The following is a 22826-nucleotide window of genomic DNA, read 5'->3' on the forward strand; positions in this document are numbered from 1 at the left end:
AGCCATTCTCAGATGATAAAATATAAAACTTCATATCTTGAGTCTGAAGTTGCAGACACATTAAAATTTGCCTCTTTTTTGCCTTTTACATGCAAGCCATGGAGGCTCTCTGACAGCTTTACCTCACATTCAGTTCGTCAGTTCACTTAAAGTGACACCACATGTCGACCCACTGTAGATCTGTTATAACCTTTAGACACAAAACTGCACCTGGAAAAAGTCACTCGTGTCACTGTAAATAATCAAGAGGCTGACTTCAAATGATATTAAACATGAGCAACATTTATTTTAGTAGTACCATAGAAATAGTTTATACACGATGACACTTCATAAACCGGAGCATGTAATCTGTAGGGTTACATCACAATAAAGTGCAAGGTTCTTCGCTCAGTGGTGGACGAAAGCAGCGCGAGCAACCACGTCAGGCAACGTCAAATCCAAGGTGCTTTTTACGTCATGTCAGCAACACTGAAGTATGGCATGAGCTCAGTGGTTATCACAAACTGTATAAAAAACTATCCTTGTTGGTCATCGAAGTGACAAATACACCCTCAAAGAATAAATATACATTCAGGTCAATGTAGAAAAATAACCACCAAAAAATACACGTTTCCTCTCCGGCTTCCTCCTCGCGTCGCCTTGTTTTTCAAGTCTTAGTAACATCATTGAAGGATGGTGAAATCCAGACATACAGAAACAAAACAAAACAAAAACAACCAAACAAAAAACTGGGACGGGAAAGGTGTGTTAATGTGTGTGTGTAAAAGGGAAGTATTAGCCCTAAAAGCTCCACAGACAAAAGAAAAAAAAGGCAACATCAGGCACTTCCATTCCCTGCAGCTCGTTGTCACACAGAGACAGTTTGAAGATCATGAGAGGCTGACCCATCAATCCTCAGTGTGATATAAACAACATGTGGACCAATGCGATGCCTCTGTGGGAGATTCCATAGATGTGACACATCACATCGGCTCCTGCGTCCCCAGTGGAAGCCTGTGGAGTCAGACTGACCTGCTGGGTCCAGAGTTAGGCTTTACTTCTTAGTTTGTTTTGAATTTGTAATACTGATCATTCAGTGTCGCTCCCTGATAACTCAAACCTTCCACTTTTGATTAACACATCGCAATCATTTGTCAAGGTTTCCATTTATTTGAGCCGCTGGCTGCTCAGCTGTCATGGAATTGATCATTTTGAACGTTGATATCTTTAATCGTTTTTAATATCATCTAAATGATTTGGATTTCTGTGATTTTCATCTCTCGGTGTTCTGAAACCTTTTTAGCAGAACTGAAGCGAGGTGGTGTTTTAAAGTTTAGTTTAAAGTCATGTATGAACTGCAAAAACTCAACTTTTTCAGTCAACATTAGAAGAAATGTTCATGGAAATGCAGACGAAAGAAGGAATCTCTAAGCAAAACCCGGTGATGAAACTAATGTAAAATAATAAGCACTTTGATTCCTTGTCCAATCTATGCAATGATGCAAACAGAACTACTGGAATAACAGAGACATAAAAAAGAAAAATACAGGAGTATATAAAGCCCATCACATCATAGCATAAGAACAAACTAGAGCTTTCTTTTTCAGTAGTGTATTTACTTACTGGGAGAGTTGGAACATGAACAATTTATTGTATTTTTATTTTGTGGTTGGATATGAACGTTTCAGACTACCTCTCAGCATCGCTGACGTGTCCCTCACATTCAGTTTCTTGGGATCTGGTCACCCTAGCTATAGGTTAGCCTGGTCCAAAATGACCTTTTACTCATAATTACTGTGAATATATCATGTTACAGATACTTATGTTATGAGATAACCAATTATAGGTTGCTAGAGATCAGTTGGCGGCCCCTCAGACACCACCGGTCCCTCTGGAAAAATGTGCATTCTTCTACGCACATTACTTTGGGTTCCTATTGGTCTTTAGGCTGGTGTGACTGGGGATTTATACAGTTTGGAAAAGTGTTTTATAAAGCCTGCTACAGCTTCCAACATAAGAGACTCTACATGTAGTTACACAGTTTCAAATTTTAAAGTATAGACTCTCGTCCAGTTTTACATGTTAATGTCCACGTTAGTCCCTCTTTGTTTTCAGAGACCATTTGTTTAAAACTGAAAGGTTTTCCTGCATTATTAAATGACATTATCACTGGCTAAGAGCCTTAGCCGGCTGTTAGATGATGGGTTACTAATATTATCTGTTTTATTAGCCGAAAAGCACATTTTCTGAAAGTTGTGCTGGAACGCTACACGGTTGACAAAACTAAATGCATTAGCTCGGCTTTTTAGCCTTTTGGTAATTGACTTAATGAGGCATTTCCAGTTTTAAAAGAATCACATTAATGGATAAGGACAGTGCAAATGATATGATTAAAAGGGACTGAATATTGGTGCGAAACATCAGCTGGTAGCAGCTTTAAAACTTTGCCTTTGAAATTCTACCCATCAGTCTTTGCAAAGAGAGCCTCCCGGTGGACACACAAACCTCTATGATGCTAATACAGTGCAATTCCTTAATACATTCTCTCATTTAGTTTCTACTTGTGGTACAAATTTGTCACTTGTATGGTGGGCTATATGTGCGGAGATGAAGAGCTAGTTGAACAGAGAAGACTACACCGTCTTTATATCGCTATAGTAACTGTACTGGAGGAGAAAGGCATGCAGGCGGATCAAATCTTCTCTCGGAGGATTTTGAAACGCATACAAGACTAAAGCCACGTGTTGTACAGCAGTAACAGTCTATGAGTTTACAGGTTACAGGTACAGCACTGTGTGTTAGTATGGGTCTGATACCTAAGCCCACCTCACTGAGTATGTACAAAATGTTTGAGTCCAGTCAGGCTGGCTTAGTGTGGCTCCGTTTACATGCACAGAGAACTCCTCCCTTCTCTTCCTCACATGTTTACTAATGTAGCCTGTGTGCTTCAATGACCAGGAGAGCTGTGCCAGTGGGAGCAGAGGCTCCTGGTAGGGATACCCAGGTTGAACAGGTCAAAGGGTAGAGGCCAGACAAATTTGAACCACCTCTAAAGCTAACATGTCTAAAGCAAAAAACAAAAACAAAAGCCCATAACTATTACACAAACATAAATGGCAAACTCAGATCACGCTGGTGGGGAGTTGTCAGTGGATTTTGCTCGTCATGGGGCAAATGGGCTTAGAGGAAAAAGACGATCTAATGTAAGGTCAAACATTTAGCCAAGAAATTTGCTCAGGCGCTAATGAAAAGTGCAATATCAAAGGAATTGGCTGTTTGACTTTCCAGTTTTGTGCTACTTTAAACTGTGAAACTACTACATATACTTCATCGCTGGAGTTCAAAAATAAAGACTCTGCATGAAAGGTAAGATCCTCTCGATTCACAGTGTTCAGTCATAACTTGGGATCCACGTAAAGTACGGAGCTCTGTGTTTCCATCACTAAAACCATGGAATTGCCTGCGGGAGCGCTACTTTACTTGTTTTCCATCATTGTCTAAATGCCTCCGGGATCAACATTTATGCAATTTCAAACAGTTACAGGGATTTTAAATCCACATGGGTCAATAATTTGGACATTTGGGACATCAAGGAGAAGAAATACTTCATTCTCAAAGCAACTAAGTTTTTGGTTTCACGGTGCCTGTCAGTACTGTCAGGTAGCCATAACCAATGACCCACCACTGACAGCTTGGATGGATTGGTGCGATCTGGCCGCTCTGCCAAACCTGGTAAACTAACTATGAAGCAGGTGACTTTTCAAATGGTTTGTCGTGGCAGAAATGTGTTTTGCATCTTTATTATACCTTGGGGTAACAAAGAAAACCCCTATCCACTACTGTGCGACTGTAGTTGTGTTTCTTTGAAAGACATCTCTAGAGGAGAACTTTACTTTGGACATCTATGCATTAAGCAATGCCAACAATACAAGTAAACTCTGAGCCATTTTACCTCCACACATTTCCAGCTGTTTGATTCCAGATGTCTGGACATTCTTCACATTTGATCTGTCAGTGTTTCTGACTGTACCTTGGTCATGATTAGCTGAAATACTTAATGTGGCCCAGTCTTTGCTCCAGTGGCAAAGGAAAGAACAGATACCAAAATGATTTTGCCAGTATTCAGTGCCTTCACAGATATTCAGTACTGTCTTTTCATCACGTTTGTGTTGGACCTGTGTTTGGATAACCTGATCTCTCTCTCTGGAGATGTAGCTTTCCATGTTTTTCTGTTGTCTTGGTTGTCATAAAAAATGAAAATTCACTTAGAAAAATGGAGCAGAGCAAGATTTTTGCAGTTGTCCACATGACGTACCACGTGGACTTCTTCTGTGGCTGATCCACTTATTTAATGCATGAGAATGCTACGCAAGTTGTATGGTGGCCATTTTTTAAGTTTTGGTCAGAAGGTCCTTACTGTGGCCATCACTTTATAAGCCTCTCATTCTACTGGAACCACAAAATAACTTCCTTTCAGGATTTACTCAAGTTTTAAATCCTGTTCTTAATATAAACATTGATGTAATGCTCTTCTTATTCAAGGCAACTCAGTCTGATTGTAGGAAAAGTGTCAAGAACAATGAAAATAACACTTTACCTGGAGATCAGCTTATATTCAGGTGACTCTGTGCATGTAAATGTACCACTCAGAAAGTTGGGAGAGGCTGGCAATGAGACAAGCAGAGAGAGAGTGAAAACACCTACTGTGGCACCTTTTACCTACTGTGTCGGTGCCTTCAGCTCCCTCTCACCATGCCTCCACTGCTAACCGGCCAACCCCATTTCCAGAATTCAGACTTTCAGGCCCCAGTCTCTGAAGAAGCCTTTGGCCACTCTTGACTCTCGGAAAGTCACTGTGAGGGATTTCAGGGTGATGTCTGTGACAGTTATTTCTCCCGGACATATGACGGGTCTCCAGATATTTTCTGATGTAGTGCCCTCGTCTGGTCCCGTGGAGCTCCAGCCGTCTGTCCTCTCATGTCCTGGTTGAGGCAGGGACACAGAGGGAGAAAGGCAGAAGGTGAAAAGTGTACATTTACACTAAGACAACTACTGCATCAAGGCTGCCACTCGAGTTCTGAGTTAGCTTGCCTTGACTGATCTGTTTTGATGCATGTTATAACATGCATCAAAACAGAGTGCACGTGGCTGCTTATGTTTCCCAGAAAACAGAAGAGCACACTACGGTTGGGATTACTGCACGATCATGCAGAACAGTGAATATCAACAAGACCGCTCCCTGTTACTGAACTAGGAGAGGAGGCAATCCCCGTTAAATTCAATTCAAATAGCACCAAATCACAACAAGAGTCACCTCAAGGTGCTTTATATTGTCAGGTACAGACCTTACAATAATACAGAACACCCCATCAATCACACAATCTCCTTTGACCAAGCACTTGGCGAAAGTGGGAAAGAAAAACTCCCTTTTCACAGAAAGGGGAAAAGGTGAGGGTAGAAAGAAGACAGTTTTTGGAGAGACAACAAAAGACACAAGAGAGATTAATATTAACTAATGATCACTAATTACTATAATAACTAATGACTCATAGTGAGTAAATGACAAATCAATCATCCCAAACCATCTCTCTTTATCGGGGCAAAACAATATTTATCAAATATAAACAATTTATCCATCCAGTTTCTTCCACTTATTCAAGCTTGGATCAGGGTTGCAGCAGGATAAACAGGGTATTCCAGATGTCTTTTCCCCTATTGTTTTCCACTTCTCTGTGGGGGTTTAAAGATACATACTCTCTCCAGCGAGTGCTGGGTCTACCCTGTGTATGTGTTATTGCAGCTGGGTGGGGAGGAGCCCAGGAGATAGCCTGAGTAGATGTGTGAAAATTTGTAACACAAACAATTGTGCATTCACAGACTTACACTGTGGCCTGGACACCCTTCTGGATAACACTAGCATTAAGAGAACAGCATGATAGTCTGCTGACAGCTGGGAGATGCTCTGTCACTACAATACATTTACAGAACAGAGAGATGGAGGATGAAGAACAAAGACTAGAGTTACACTAGAAGTGCTGAAAGGTGGTGTAGCCCATCCTCCAGCCTATGATGGGTGGGAGAGGTGACCTTGATATGGATCAGCAGAAGAAAATGGACGGATGGTATCTCATATTGAAAAACAACTGCACATGGATGGGACTTATCGTTGATCAGAAGGACAGCAAGGTAGAAACAACAGGAACTGCTACAACAGACATGTATAGTAGGTGATTCTCAGCCACCCAGAGGTGTAAACGTGAGTGTGTGGTTGCTCTTCTCTCTGTGTTAGTCACTTGATTGATGGGCTTAAGCCCCTCTCCCCCTGACTCGGGTCTTTGCACTCCAAACAGCAGAACAAGCTACTTAAAACCTTAGAAAAGGACTAGTCAGTGAGGGTTGACTGGGACAAAAACAACCCGGTGTCAATGCTTGTATCAAGTTAATGTAGTCAGTTAATTTAAAAAAGCAATAACAAAGATAGACAAGTCATTCTTTTTATCTATTAAATACAATTGCTTGTTTATTAACTGGCCCCTGACCTCATGAGAGCATCCCAGAGGCAAACGCAGCTGATTAGAGTCCACTGGCTGACCAAGTGACACACATACCATTTAAAATGCCATCGCTCTCCTTTGCTGTGTTCTTCTGAGTCTCCTCTTGCTCCTCCTCCCTGTCCTCATCATCTTCCATGCTGTTCTCTCCCTCTTCCTCGTCCTCCTCCTCCTCGTCTTCCTCTCCATGCTCTTCCCAGTTCTCTTGTCTTGGACTTGGAGGGTTTGAGTTAAAGCATCTGAACTCCTTTGTCCTCAGTCTGTGTTGTGATTCCTGTCTGTATGGCTGATGGTCATCCTCGGGGAGCAGAGAGCGTGTCAGAGACAGACGCAGGCGCGGTGCAGGCTTTTCGGGAATCTTGTGAGCGCTGCGGAGATCCATGGTGTAGACAGTATTCTGAATCAAGATCAAACAGAAAAAGAAAAAAAGAGTAACGTCATTGTCAGGCCCCAATGAGAGAAACACAGTTTGAATTTTATATATATATAATTTTTAATCAAATTCCAAACTTTACCTGCAGAAGGATTCTTTTGGATTTGGCTCCTTTCCTTCTGGGACCCAGAGCTCGTTCTCTCTGTTCTCTGGAAAAACCAAGCAGACCTTTGTCAGGCAGGAAAAGCATCCAAGCCAAATTGTGCGTTCTGACTCGGGGTCAGAAAGTCTGAAAAGAGCTGTACTGTAATGTTGGGAAGCTTTGAGGTACTACATTAGACAACAACCACTCAAACTACGCCATGTGTGCCATCATACATAGGGACACTGTGCATTAACAACAACACAACTGTTGCTCACCACCGAACAACTTTGGCCCCTCCCTAATTAATTCAAGCTGAAAGGTTGCGATTGTGACATTTTGGAATCACTGCAGACGTACAAATGTAAATGGTCAGAGAGGGGCTTTCAAGGAGGCTTCTAAAAATAGTCTTCCAGTGTTGCCCAAGGAGACTACCTACATGCTTTACTTCAATATTCGTCCAAAAATTATATAAAAAATTATATATGTGTGTGTGTGTGGGTGTTGTTTAGCAATTCTCCTTTCAGAAATCACCAACATATATATGATTAAAGAACCAAGTACCAATTTAGAGGTTATACAAACAAATAAGAAGAAATCTTATGTCTTATTTCAAATGTCATAGTTAAATGCAAATTTCTGTCTATGTTTCTATATGTGCTTTTTGATGATTTATAATGATTTGTAAATCCAAATAACTGAATTCTACATGTGTATAAAATCAAGCTCCTCGGCATGCAGACTGCTTTTACAAACATTGAAAGAATGGGTCGCTCTCAGTGAATTCCAGGATCGTACTGTGATAGGATGAAACCTGTTCAACGAGTCCAGTCGTGGAATTTTCTTGCTATTAAATGTTCCACAGTCAACTGTTAGTGTTATTATAACAAAGTGGAAGCGACTGGAGGAAACGATGACAACTCAGCCAAGAAAAATCAGCAGTGCGGTCAGCAGATGCTGAGGCACATACTGCGCAGAGATCACCTACTTTCTGCAGAGTCAGTCGCTACAGACCTCTAAACTTCATGTGGCCTTTAGATTAGCTCAAGAACAGTGTGTAGAGAGCTTCATGGAATGGTTTTCCAGGGTCAAGCAGATACATCCAAGCCTTACATCACCAAGCCCAATGCAAAGCGTTGAATAAGGATGTGTAAAGCACGCTGCCACTGGACTCTAGAGCAGCCCAGACCCTTTGCATCTCTAAATCCCTCTTCTCTGTCTAGTAAACCAATGGACAAGTCTGGGTTTGGTGACTGCCTGGAGATCAGTACTTTGTGCATTGCGCCAAGTGACAACGTCCAGGCCTTCTCTTCCAGCATCATTGTCTGATCTCACAAATGCCCTTCTGGAAGAATTATCAAACATTCCTATAAACACGCTCATAAAACTTGTGGAAAGCCATCCCAGAAGATCTGAAGCTGTTGAAGCTACAGAGGGTGGGCAAACATCATATTAAACCCTATAGATTAAGAATGGGATGTGAGTCAAGTTTATATGTGCGTGAAGGCAGATGAACAAATACTTTTGGCAATATAGGAAAACTGCTGGATTATCAGATTCAGAGTGTATGCAACTGCCAACTTGACCCCATTCAAGTGCAGACAGATATCAGACTGATAACACACTGCCTCCAAGGGGAAACCCTAAAAATATAATATAATTTGTATCTATATACGTATATATATGCACATATTTATAAACAAAAATTAGACTCTGCATGTCAGTTTGTGTTAAATAAAGGAGCAAAGTACAAAGTTGAAAAAATAAATGACAAATGGTGGCTGAAGGCAGCCTTACTTCTCTTCGTAGGCCTGAACCAAGCGCCGGTCCAGAATGTGTTCCTCAGGTTCCCAAGTGCTGTACCTGTAGGAGGATGCAAAACATATATAAAAGCTTTCTTCGTTTTTCAATGACCTCCATAAATAATTTATTATTATAATCATTTAGGTAATTAAAATCAGTCTGTTGATTCATTTAAAAACAAGGCCAAAGTGCTGACACAGTGTATTTATTGTATTTCTAAATCAGAAAAACAAACTTTAGAACTCCAGTTAAAATAAATTCTTGCCCTGGTGTAACTTTTCAAAACTGCATTTCTATATTTTTTAGTATGTTGATATTTACAACATTAAAACCACTGACAGCTTAAGTGAAAAACACTGATCGTCTGCATACAATAAAAAGTTCTTCTGGGAACCCTTAGATTTTAACATTCATGTGGATGTCACCTGACACACACCACCCACGTAAATATTGCTCCATGGTAACTACACTCCCTGATGATAGCGGCTTACCCCGGGAGAATAATGTGCCCGTGCACACTGCAAAAATTGCTCAGGAATGACTCGAGGAACACGACAAAGATCCCAAAGCGTTGACCCGACCTCCATGCTCCCGAGATCTCAATACAATCGAACAAGAGGACCTACCCTACAACCCAAACAGGGCCCAAAGAAGGACACTCCCAGAGATCCTGTGTCCATGCCCCAATGGGTGGCAGCACCAAGGGGACCTACAGAGTATCAGGCAGGTGGTTTTAATGCTGTCGTGGGTCAGAGTATACACAACCCCATTCCCACAAAGTCAATACACAAAAAAAATCCCATTTAAAACCTGTATTTAAGTTGAAATAAAACAAGGACGACATATTGAATGTTTAATTGATCGAGATTTATTATTATAAAAACGAATTCTCATTTTAAATTCATGCATGGTGTCAGTAACATATTTCAATAAAAGCTGGATCATAAGGATGAGCACCACTGTGTTCTTTTAACAACACTAACTGTTTAGGGACTGAGAAAAGCAGCTGCTGTAGTCAAGAAAGGAAAGTATTTACCCACTGTTGCTTGATATATAACTCCTTCCTCTTGCTTTTTAATGTCTCTATGGCTCTTTAATAATGATGGCTCTTTATTAGAAACTGATTCTGCTGTAATACATGTCAAAACAGTTTGTTACTCTCTTCTACAATAAAACAGCCCGTACCTGAAGAAGTAGTGGTCTGGATGGTAGTATACATAGATTGCTCCAAAATCTATAGTATGGTTCAGCATTAATGGTGCCTTAGCAGAAGTGCAGATTAAATGTGCCACTGTACATCTTGTTGTGCTCATAACAAACCGAACAGTGCCTCTACCCCTTAGCCTGGAGGACACAGCATCCATAATTTCAAGAAAGAATTTTAAATTCTGCCTTATCAGACCGTAAAACAAATTTTCCCTTTGCCTCAGTCCATCCAAAGTGAGTTTACGTCAGAGAAAGTGACAGTGTAAAGATTTTCACAATAAAACTGTGTCAATCTTTAATCCAGAGCTATCTAAGAGCCTGATAACTATGGTCATTCAATACAGGTTCTCCCCTGCATAGCTTCTCTCTGAATACCATCCATCCATTCTTTTCTGCTTATCCTTGTCAGGGTCGTAGGGGGTGGAGCCTATCCCAGGTACCATAGAGCAAGAGGGAGGGTACACCCTGGACAGGTCGCCAGTCCGTCACAGGGTTAACACATAGAGAGAGACAATCATTCCCACCTATGGGCACTTTAGAATCATTAATTAACCTAACCCCACTAACTGCGTTCTTAGGAAGGCAGAGTACCCAGGGAGAACATGCAAACTCCACACAGGAAGGCCCGAGCCAGATGGTAGCCTGGTGGAATGGAACTCAGGACCTTCTTGCTGTGAGGCTACAGTGCTAATCACCACGCCACACCATATGTGATGAAATCCTCTAATTCTCTGAAATTTTGCTCTGACAAACATTCTTACAGTGTCAAACTGCCAAAGCACAGACCTCGCCTATAGGATGTCCTATTATCCAATCATACTGCTACTGTACATTAACTGATTTGTCATGAGATCATCCTGTTTTTTTTGTCCCTGTTTCAACTTTTCTGAAAGATGCAGCTTGCATCCAATTGAAAATGGGCATGTTTTTCAACAAATTACTACATTTCTAATTTCACAACATCTGATGCATTGTTTATATACTTTTAAAAAGATAAATATGATTGATTGCAATGTTGAACAGTGTGTTTATGTGGAGAGTAAATCTTGGCCCAACTGGCATTTCTTCATATTTTGCTAGGAATATGAGAAACAGGTGATGGAAATTATTGTAACATGTGCAACAATGCACAGAAATTCAGTCTGTAGTCAAAATCTAAGTTTGCACACTTTTAACAAGCCATAAGGTCCATATATAATATGACCAACTTTATTCTTCATATAGTTTGAAGTGTTTTGGGCAAGCTTTCTTGTAATGTTTTAAACTTTAGGAATAGCTCTCCGGGGTTCTTGAAGGATACTCCAAAGCTCTTTTTTGGATGCTAGTTGTGTTTTACCTTCAGAAAGCCAAAGGACTACTGTTCAAAACCACTTTCAAAAAGTTACAGGCAAAACTGGGTCCTGTTAAGTACAATATTTTTTTAAAAAATGAGGGGTGGCTCAAGACTTTTGCAGACCACTCTGTGAGTCACATTCAGTTCCATTTCATGTTATCCATCCTATTCTTCTAATCTACATACTCACTTTGGAGGCCATCCTTTCCACTTCAGCAGATACTCCACATTCCCCTGTGGAGACAAAGTTTCAGAGCAGCTTCAAATAGAGAGTAGTGTTTGTCCCCCCCGTTTTGAACTGTTTAAGTAATTGAAGAAACAAATTACAAGCCAAAAAAAAAAAACCCCACAAAAAAACCAGACAAAAAAAAAACAAAAAACAAACCAAAACAAAACTTTCTGCTCCTCTCTTCTCTTTTTTCCTCCACTCAGTGGATCTTGTGACCTACTGTGAGTGCTTTCACCTCCAGGTTGGGAACCACTGCCAAGCACAATGAAATCAGCCCATCAACAATTACCTCATCTCTCAGACGCACAATGTCTCATTTTGATGCAACTTAAGGGAGTGCATCGCTATTCTGTGCAGCATTTTCACATTTAAACTGATTTAACTGCCTGGATGTGATATCGCGGGGCCAGGCAGTTAGATTTGATGGTATCAGGTTGTTCAGGTCACTTCCATCAAATATGAATTCTGCAAACATTAATCTCCTGCTAAAACCAGGCAAAGACCCTGTATATCCCTCAAGCTATCGTCCAATATCCCTTATAAATGTAGACCTTAAAATAATCTGCAAAGCTCTCTCAAAGAGACTGGAGAAAATAACCCCCCTCTTAATTCATCCTGACCAAACTGGTTTCATAAAAGGTAGGCACTCATCAACAAATACACGTAGATTACTTAATTTGATAGACTACTCATACAGTAAAAACCTAGAAACTACAATATTCTCTTTAGACGCAGAAAAAGCATTTGACAGAGTTAACTGGAAATTTCTATTTGCAACTTTACACAAATTTGGTTTTGGATCCTCTTTCATAAACTGGTTAAAAATATTATATAATTCCCCAACAGCTTCTGTTAGAACAAATGACCAGACATCCTCCAGCTTCTGTCTCTTGAGGGGCACCAGGCAGGGATGCCCACTCTCCCCTTCACTATTTGCAATTTTTATTGAACCACTAGCAGCAGCAATTAGACAGAATTCAGTAATTAAGGGCATAAAATGCAAGAACGTGGAACATAAAATCAGCCTTTATGCGGATGATGTGTTACTCTTTCTCCAAAATTCACAAACCAATATCTCTGGGGTGATTGAATTGATAAACTCTTTTGCAAGAATATCAGATTACTCAATTAACTGGTCAAAATCTACAGTCCTACCGATTAATTGCTCCTTCCATAATTCCTCTTCTACACCACTGCAAGCGGGAAATATAAAATATTTAGGTATTAATGTTTCTCCCAAGCTTGCAGATCTAACTAAATTAAACCATATCCCACTTTTAAAGAAGGTAGAAGATGATCTGGCTAGATGGAAATGTCTACCCATATCACTCATGGGAAGGGTTGCCGCTATAAAAATGATGGTCTTACCAAAAATAAATTATTTATTCTCAATGATCCCAACTAAACCGCCACAAGATTGGTTCAGATCTCTAGATTCATGTATGTCCAAATTCCTTTGGAAAAATAAACCCCCATGTATAAGCTTAAAAACACTACAAAAGACCAAGGATAAAGGAGGACTAGAACTGCCTAACTTTCAGCACTACTTCTTAGCCAACAGGCTTCAGTTTATCTCAGGATGGCTAAAACACACCCTCTTAGATGAACCTTGGCTAGATGTAGAACAAGCACTCTGCAATAATCTAGAGATCTCAGACCTACCATTTATCAGCTCAAACATCCAACGACATGAATGCTTTAAAAGCATCAACATCAGCTCTTCTCTGACAGCATGGTGGGAGTTTCTAAAATTGACGGCGTCTTCATTAATCCCATGCAAACGTACACCTATCTGGAACAACCCTGACATATTACAAAACAATAATATGATAAACTTTTCAGATTGGAGTGATAAAGGAATCAAATATTTAGAACATATACTAGAAGGAACAGAATTTATTTCATTTGACGGACTAGTTACACAATATGGGATCAACAAGAAAAGATTTTTAGAATATCAACAAATTAAATCCATAGTAAAAAAGAAATTTAAACCGGGTCAAGTTGAACTACAAACACCACCAAGTGTGGTTCAATTTCTTACTCTTAAACCCCCCAAATTACTTTCCAAAATATACAGAATGCTTTCTAAAACAGATGAATCAATATCACTTCCTATTGCAAAATGGGAAGCGGATTTATCAGTTAACTTAGACCTAAACTTCTGGTCTCAGATTTGCTTAAAAACCTTTCATCTAATTAGAAATCCCAGTCTTCAATTAATTCAATACAAAATATTACATAGAGTGCACTATACAGGTCATCGGATGTTCAAGATGGGCTTTACGTCTACCAACAACTGCTCACACTGCCAAACCAATTCACCGGACAATTATATCCACGCTCTTTGGTTCTGTCCACCAGTTCAGAAGTTTTGGCGCGAGATATGTGAAGACTTATCGAAGTGTCTGAAATGTAACATTCCAACTTCCCCCTTAGTGTGTTTGTTGGGCAGCTTAGATAATGTCACTTCAGATAAGAATATCGCCCATATGATCTTCACTGCCCTATGCATAGCCAAGAAAACAGTCCTCATGAACTGGAAAAATAAAAATAATCTTAACTCTAACCAATATAGAAATTATCTATTAGATTACATTAGTCTTGATACAGCCTCTGCCACCACATCAGATCAATTGCTCTGGGCTCCTTTGATCAGCTCCATCACCTAGTGGGGGTGGGGGGTCATAGTTTGGTCCCGCCTTCACTGTTGTGATTGGTGTGGGGGTAGGGACAGGCTTAGGGCGTCGGGGGGTTCCCCGGAGGCATCTTCCTTGGGGGGCTCAACCCGGGGTAGCGGTCATGTCCGGTTAGGGGCTCTGTTGGCTCTCAGGTGACTGTTTCCTCGCGGCTGCGTGCAGCGGGGCTAGGGGAGGGTCTGTGCTGACGGACGTGGGTTACTGACCTGGTAGCCTGGCTGCCCCTGGGTGGGTCCGGGATGGGCGTGAGGTTCTGGGGGCGCTCCGTCTCTGGGCTGGGACCCGGACCGGGCCTCGGGGGCTTGGGTCCTGGTTGGTGTGTTGCCGGGGTTGTGGGCGGGTGGGTGCATGGGGGCCCAGCCCTGGAGCAGGGTGCCGCCGGTGCGTCGAGCCACCTGAGGGGCTCTTCAACTGGTGGGGGAGATTGTCACATCTTGCAGGAGCTTTCCTCTCCTCAGGAGCTCCCTCTGCAGGAGGGGGAGATACAGGAGAGGTGGAGGAAGATCTCAGCCTGGGTGTTTATTGTCTTATGTAGTCTGGAAGATGAGTGGATGGTGGGGTGGGTGCAGTTTTCTCTGTGGTGGGGTTGGGTGGACTGTCCCGGGCTCTGTGGGGCCGGGCGGCGCTGCTGCACTGGGCCCCGGTCTGGATGGGCCTGGGCCCCCTTTCCCTGGCGGGTCGCGGAGTATGGGGGTGCCTACTGGGGTCAGCGGGGGAGCTGGCCCCAGGGAGGGGTCACTTGCCCCTCCCTTCCTTCCCTCCCCATCTCCAGCTGCCTCCCTCTTCCCGCTCCACCACAACCACCCACACATGCAGGGCCTTGGAGTAGGGGTATGTCACCAGGGTGCAGAGGAGGGTGCAGAGGAGGCTACCCCCCCCCCTGTCCCCTTCTGGCTGCCTCTGCCTCAATTTTATCCCACAACTTAGACATTCACATTACTCACACTCTCATTACACATACATATAGGATCTTGGGGGTGGGCACGATGCACGGAGTCCAAAGTACCATCAGGGTGTACACCCCACCCCTGGCATCGTTGCCCACCTCTCAATTTTAAATACACGTAGACATTGAGGGCTAGCAGGAGGGACCATGCGCTTACCTGCTGCTCTCTGGCAGGTAGCTCCAAGCCCTCCTGGGTTTTAAATGCACCTTAGAACACACATGCATCAACACTACAATGAGCGGGTGGAGGGAGGTTTGGAGTCTTCTCTCACCCCCATTCTCTGCGACCTGCTGGAGCAGGGGGGCTAGGACTAGGAGGAGGAGTTGGCCGTCCGACTGCGGTCTGGAGTGTGGAGCCTTCCTGCTGCTACGGAGTCGGGGCGGTCTGCCTCCCCCCACCGCAGGGAAAAGGGAAACACCACCTGGGTCTGGGTGCAGTTCCCCCCTCCAGGGGCGGGGGCACCTAGACCCGGTTTGTAGAGTACGCTTGGGGAGTGTGATCGTGTGTACAATGTCTCTTTATGTCTGTCTCCACGTTGGTTGAGTGTGGAGTGAGTGCATATGAGAGCATGAGGGGGGAATGGATGTTTGTATCTGTGTGTGCCTGTATGTCTGTGTCTATATGTCAGGTTGGGTGTCAGGCGCCACCTCTCTGGGGACATCTCAGGCCCTCCAAGGTTTGGAGGCCTATCTCCCCCTACCACCACTTCCCCTGCCAGTGGCGGACCCCCTCAGACATCGGTGCGTTGGTGGTTCTTTGTGTCCGGGGATGGGCGTCCAGGTACACACCGGCTCACTCCTTGGCGGCCGCTTATCGGGGCCTGGAGCCTGGGGCTTGCTCGGGCCACTTCGGAGGTGGGGTGCCCCCGGCCTCTCGGCCTGGGGCTCGGTCACTCAGGCGCAGCTGGCTGCCGGCGGAGCTCACGGGCGCGTCACTGCAACTCCCCCTGGCTTCTGCTCCGCGGCTGCTGAGTGAGCCCTCATCTGGGACTCTCCTCAGCTCTTTCCGGGACAGTGGCGCGGCTGCCCCTCTGTTGGTCTTCCTTGGTCTCTTGTGTTCTGGGGGCCTCTGGATGTCTGGAGTTTTGATCTCCTCCACACCTGCTTCATGCCCTGGAGGACGGGGCTGTGGCCCCCCCACACCCTCGAGCAGATTATTACATGAAGGAACCTTTTAAAAAACAAAAAACAAGCGCGTCCATGCTCACAGGTGTACACACGGGTGATCACACCCACAAACTACACCCTTTTTGGCTCCTACCTCAAAGCACACTGTGTTCTGTTGATCTTATGTGCTGCACAATAATGTTTAACATTTAGTATTTACTGTCATATTCCCATATATCATTGTGATGTTGTTTATTCTATTACTCTTGTTCTCTTCTGCTTGCTTTCTTTTTTCTTTCTCAGCAGGTGATCCAGGTGATTGATATATGCATTTTTTTTCTCTGCCCGTTCTGTTGGTTTTTGTCTTTTGCCCTTCTCCCCCGTCCCTCTTCTCAGCTGTTTCTCTTTCCCTCTTTCTTTCTCCCCTTCTTTCCCCCAGTCAAGTCTGTCCCGTATTCAGTAAGTGAAAATAAAATAAACAATAAAAGGTGAATCAAATGGACCATTACGGCAAGGCTGGGATGGTCAGTTTGGTAAAGTAAATCCGTTGGGCATCTTTCTTTGTCTTTAGACAACAATTCTGATGGCAAAAGAGCCAAACGGGACAGGCCAAAAAAAAAAAAAAAAAGGTTGTTCAGGTCAAAATGTCAAACACATAAAGGTTGTAACTGTCAGGGCTCTGTGTGCAGGCGGATGGAGAGGAGGATCCAAATGCGAGACTCGGACACAGATTACAACTCAAAACCTCAGCTTTATTGCTGGCATGAAGACAAAACATGAAGTGACTGCTGAATACTGAGAACAGAAACCCACAGGCATAATCTGATGGTACGACGCGACACTGAGCACAGGAAAACACAGGGCTAATATACACAGGGTGGTAATCAGGGAATGGGCAACAAGAGGGAGACACAGCTGGGAGAAATTGGACTATACGAGGCAGGGGAGCAGTAGAACTGAACACACTCACATGAGACAGACCTTCACAATAAAACAGGAAACCACTAAAGAAGGACGCAGACAGAATATAACACATGCAACAACAAATCCTTAAACACCGATAAACAGAAACATGTAACTCTAATAATAATAATAATCATCGAAACAAAACAATCATTCAAAAATAAACCAAAAGAACTCAAAATGCTGGGTCGAACCTGACCCAGAACCGTGACAGTAACCCCCCTCCAAGGGCTGGCTCCCGACAGCCCAAAAAAACCCCCCCAAAAAAAACAATGAGCACAAGAGTCCAAGAACCGGAGTCCATGAAAAGTTCAGGGGGTCAACCCGGAGGTCGACAGCACAAGGGCCAAAACAGTTCAGGGGACCGACCGTGCCCGACCGGCCCTCCAGCTGACGAGGCACGAGGCTGGACGGGCGCCTTGGGCTCTCCAGCTGGAGCAGATGCAGGGCCAGAGCCATTTGGGACCCCTGGCTGAGGGTGAAGATGAGTGGCTGACTGAATGGGTGAAAGCACTGGGGCCTGAACTGATGACAAAGTTAATGATTCCTCTACCAGCTGAGCTACTGACTGGACTAACAAAGTTTGTAGTAAGTCTGGTTTTGGTAATGACTGAGCTATGGGTAGCAGGGCTGAATGTGGTGGAGGTGGAGACTGAGCTAGGGACTGCAATAGAGGTTGTAGTGACGGTGGTTGTGAAGGTGACTGAGCTAATCCTCCTGAGCCTTCTGAACATGAGAACAACTGCTGGACGGGCTCACCTGAGCCTCCAGCCGACACAGGAACAGGTGCTGGCAACAGCTGAACACCGGCCCCTCCCACCCGAGGTACTGAAATGGGTGGAGGGGAACGCTGGGCCCGAGCTACCCTGGGAGCAGGAACAGGAGGAGAGAGAAGCTCAGGAACGACCTCAAAATGCACAATATTGCCAACTGGGTCTGGGCATATAGTCTTTGCAGAGTGGGCAACCTCAGACACATCCAGCAGGGATACAGAACAGTCCCTAGGAGGAGCCACAGTCTTAATAGATTGTAGAAAGGGGCAACTAGAGTCCTTAAATGTCCTTGGGGAGCAGACAGCCTCTTCCTTCAGAGAGCCCAAGTTACAGCCTGCAATCTCAGTCCCTACCAACTGCCTGTGCCCTTGATGAAAAGTACATGGCTGAAAAGCTGACTTAGAAACATTAACCACCTCCCTTTCCGCTGACTTGAAAACAGAACTTGCAGCCTCCAGAAATTTCACAGCAGTCCGAAAATTTCTCCCCCCAGATTCAAGTAAAGTAGTCTTAGTCATTTTAACACTGGGTTCAGATTGTGCCGAATGAAAACCGGTTCTTAAATCCTCAGAGCAGGAGTTCACAGAGTTAACAAACACAGACTCAACTACCTCTAAGTTAGCAGATTTAGATTCACTTGCATGGCAGGTAGCCTTCAGGGTCTTAGGGGTGGATTTATTGTTCGTTACATTCATGAGTTCAGGAGGAGCATGAGAAAAACAGTCTGTTGCTCACCACTGCTGATTGTCCAGAGGCAGCGGAGCGACGGCTGCGTGAGCGTCGCTCACTCTGGGAGGAGGGAGGTAAGCCAGACTGCGAATCCTCCTGCAGACCGGACCGAAAGTCTTTCGGTGGGCCGGGCTGGGACGAAGAAGCGGGAAGTTTGTGTAGCTCCGAACGTGGAAGTCCCAAAAAACAAAGCAAAGGACTGCAGTTGTCATGGTCCTGGGCCATGTGGGCCCAGTATTCTTAGTTCCTTGTATTTTTGTATTTTGTTCCTTGCTTAGGCCATGTTTTCTGAGTTGCCCTGTTGTGTTGTTCCCTAAGTGTTTTCCCTTCATGGCTTTTACCCCCTGTGTGCCCCTCTGTGTATCTGTGAGCCCTCGTCTCTCCTTATGTTTTATTCCATGTTTCCCCTGCCCATTATGTCTAAGTTCTGCCCGTGCTCTCTCTCCCCCCTGTGTGCCCTCTATGTATTTATGAGCCCTCGTCTCCCTTTGTGGTTGTTTCATGTTTCCCCAGCCCGTTATGTCTGTGTTTTCCCCGTGCTCTCTCTCCTCCTGTCTGAACCTCTGTGCACTTCCTGTTTACTTTGTGACTCTCACGCCTGTACATGTCATGTTCAGTTCACCCCGCCCTGTCTCGTTATGATTATCAGTGTCACCTGTGTTCCCCGTGTGTTCCCACTTTCCTCGTTTACCCTCTGTGTATTTCTGTCTGAGTCTCCCTCTGTTCGGCGTCGCGTTCTCCCTCATGTTGTGTGGATCTCCCTGTGTCTACCTTCGAGTATTAGTTTACGTTTTTCCGGTTTAGTTTTGCATGTCCTGTATTCTGTCCTGCCAGCATTAAAGCTGTGTTTCTTAAGTTCATCCCCGTGTTTGTGAATATTGCTATTGGGTCCTCCTCCTGCCTGCCACACGGTCGTACCATGACAGCAGTGGAGTAAGCCCAGTGTCTTCCACCACATAATCCTTCTTTCGCCACTGCTTGCCCCTCCTGCAGGGCCTGAATTCTAAGAGCAGCGGCGGAGTGACACCAGAAAACTGAGGAGCTGCTGCCTTTGAGAGAGAGCACTTGCCCCCTCGCATCCCTGACAGAACAACTGATGGAACGGCGGTAGCCATCGCGGTTTGGAAGCTGCGGGGCCCACCCAGAGCCAAACGAGACCCATCGAAGGGTGACTCGTGCTCCCAGGTACACCTAGCCTCCTGCCTCTCCCTCTCCTTGAGGAAGGTAGAAACTGCGGGTCGCCGATACCGCACGGAGTCCACTGGATCCATTACTGGTCGCGTCGTTCTGCCAGAGCTCTGTGTGCAGGCGGATGGAGAGGAGGATCCAAATGCGAGACTCGGACACTGAATACAACTCAAAACCTCAGCTTTATTGCTGGCATGAAGACAAAACATGAAGTGACCACTGAATACTGAGAACAGAAACACACAGGCATAATCTGATGGTACGACGCGACACTGAGCACAGGAAAACACAGGGCTAATATACACAGGGTGGTAATCAGGGAATGGGCAACAGGAGGGAGACACAGCTGGGAGAAATTGGACTATACGAGACAGGGGAGCAGTAGAACTGAACACACTCACATGAGACACAGACCTTCACAATAAAACAGGAAACAAGAAACCACTAAATAAAGACGCAGACAGAGAGGCAGACAGAATATAACACATGCAACTCAAACAATACATGAAACAACAAATCCTTAAACACGGATAAACAAAAAACATGGAACTCTAATAATAATAATCATCATAGCATCAGAGAAACAAAACAATCATTCAAAAATAAACCAAAACATAAGAACTCAAAATGCTGGGTCGAACCTGACCCAGAACCGTGACAGTAACTTTTCCATCAGTGTCTTGGATTTCATTGAAATGTGCCGTTTGCTACAACCAGAGGTGGTTTCTTTTTTTGTGGTACATAGTAAGTTTGTCTCTTTTAAGCTTTTATGTGTGAAACTATATAAACAACATTAGAAATCCTAAATGTAACATATTATACAAGTATATCACATGAAAACACAGTAGCATGACTACAAATCTGAAATGGAACAAATCAAACTTTAAATTAGTTTATTTAATGATTATCTGTTATTTCTTATCTATTTCAGGCCTCGTCGCATTCTCGTTAAATGTGCAGGAAGATGTTGCCATGATGTCATCAGAAGATATCTATAATTAACACAATTCAAAATGTATTGTATGTTTTCCACATACTAGCGAATCTACTCAGATTAGTCATCCTCTGTGACATCATCCAATAATAACTTCCAGGCTCTCAACGGTATTCTCAGTCGGTGAAATCACCGCTTTTCCCCGACTTCATTTTAATCACTAGTTACACATACACAAAAAAAGACTGTATGATTAAAAGCACCTCATATGTTTGACTGTAATAAATACATTTATTACCTATCATTTCTAAACCTTGTAATAAGATCACATAAATATTAGAGCCAATATAGAATTTAAAGACTGATACTGATATTTGATGTTTTAAAAATCTGATATATTGGCCAACATATCAACATACGACTACTATACTAATACTACTACAATATACTACACAAGAAATGACTTTAATGTTAGTCGTTATTTATGAATACAGTTTAAAAATAATCTTGTTTTATTGTCACAACAAGTTGTGGATTATGCATGTGCTGCCCGCCTGATGCACTCAGATCCACTGGTTGCTGGTTGTTGTTATGATGTTGCAGAGAACTCTGTTGGACAAACTATGCAACATTAACAGTTATAACATGGATGAAGGTTCTCTCATCTCTTCTTCACTTTTTACATTTTCATTCCTTGACTGCTATAAATGCTGATTCTGACATATCAGCAAATCGCTAATTTCACTTGGGAAACAAGTATGTAAGTGGATCTTTAGCACTGTATTTATATTCTGTATATTAGTTGTTGACACTGGTGGAAACCACTAGTTTCACCCCCCCCCCCTCCCCTCCCCTCCTGTGCCCTGCGAGTAAACAAATGCGTCGCGCCTACACATGTCAATACAACACGGTAACTTAGACCCAAACACAATTAGCGAGCAAATGGGCCCAAAGGCAGAGTATTTTGGGGTTGATCGCGCGTCCTCCTTCAAGCCTTATAAGCCAAACACCTGACACTTTAAGCTGTAGTACAGGAACAACAGTCTCCGTGTCAAATTAAAGGGACATCCTCCGCTCACCTGCTCCCTCAATACACTCCGCAATTAGATAACCAGCTTAGAAACGCTGCTCTCCTCGTTTAATCTCCAAAGCTTTCATTAGCATCTTTAAAGTAGCATTCTGGTTCACCAAAAGAAAAAAAAAGCGTGTCTCCTTAAAGTGCTGAGAGCTAGAGAAGCTGATAATTTGGCCGCATTTTGTTTTTTACACGCTTACCTTTCTAACTCTTTTCTTGACGATTGATTCCACTGCAAACACTTGCTCTCCGATCGCTGACAGCTCCATCTCTTCGCACGCCGCCGTCCGCTGGCTTTTAACTGTCAAAGTAACGTCCCTCTCCCCGACAAACTAAGCTAACGTTAACTGCGTATGACAGCCCTCCCTCGGATACGTCTTCTTCCACGCGTGTCTCCTTCGGCTGCCTCGTTTTCCTGAAAGTTTAAAGGCCCATTTATCCAGAGCGACTTCCTTTTGCTGGCTCTTTCCATGCGTCCAGTGACTTTACAAAATCTGCGACACATCTGCACACCGCTTCGCGCGCGCCCGCTCTGGCCCAAAGCGCGTTTCCGGCGCGCGCCACCAGCTTCCCCATCATCCTTATTATGCGTGTATACGGATACCAAAGACGGTGATAGTACTTTCCTCCTCTGCTTCACTTAAAGCAGCAGCACCGTAGTATAAACAGTCATTCTTTTATTATAATATTTATGATATAATATCGTTATTACATGTATGGAAGCTGCTCATTTTTAAGTATGCACTTAAAGTAAGCCAGCTTTCAAAGGGTTAGTACCTGAGGTGTAGAGGAATAA

General features: G+C 43.7%; 1 protein-coding gene across 3 annotated transcripts; it reads right to left on the bottom strand.

The window, feature by feature from the left end:
• Nucleotides 1-261: 261 nt before the first annotated feature.
• cbx7b (chromobox homolog 7b) lies at nucleotides 262-22577 on the bottom strand. 3 transcript variants are annotated; one of them, XM_085283882.1, is made up of 7 exons: nucleotides 18840-21766; nucleotides 11578-11621; nucleotides 8843-8908; nucleotides 7046-7112; nucleotides 6588-6927; nucleotides 4731-4961; nucleotides 262-4643 (listed from the first exon to the last, which is right to left on the bottom strand). In XM_085283882.1, the coding sequence occupies exons 1-6, from the start codon at nucleotides 19056-19058 to the stop codon at nucleotides 4771-4773; spliced, it is 927 nt and encodes a 308-aa protein (XP_085140008.1). In that variant the 5' UTR covers nucleotides 19059-21766; the 3' UTR covers nucleotides 262-4643; nucleotides 4731-4770. The 3 variants fall into 3 exon arrangements, with proteins under 3 accessions (XP_085140008.1, XP_085140009.1, XP_085140007.1); XM_085283883.1 differs by lacking the exon at nucleotides 18840-21766 and adding an exon at nucleotides 22231-22577 and having other exon boundaries at nucleotides 262-4961; XM_085283881.1 differs by having other exon boundaries at nucleotides 262-4961.
• Between the last annotated feature and the right edge of the window lie 249 nt (nucleotides 22578-22826).

This window comes from Mchenga conophoros, linkage group LG8 (genome assembly GCF_057382185.1).
Source record: "Mchenga conophoros isolate Kocher_MC1m ecotype Shallow Benthic linkage group LG8, M_conophoros_male_GT1.1, whole genome shotgun sequence".
NCBI classification, from domain to species: Eukaryota; Metazoa; Chordata; class Actinopteri; order Cichliformes; family Cichlidae; genus Mchenga; species Mchenga conophoros.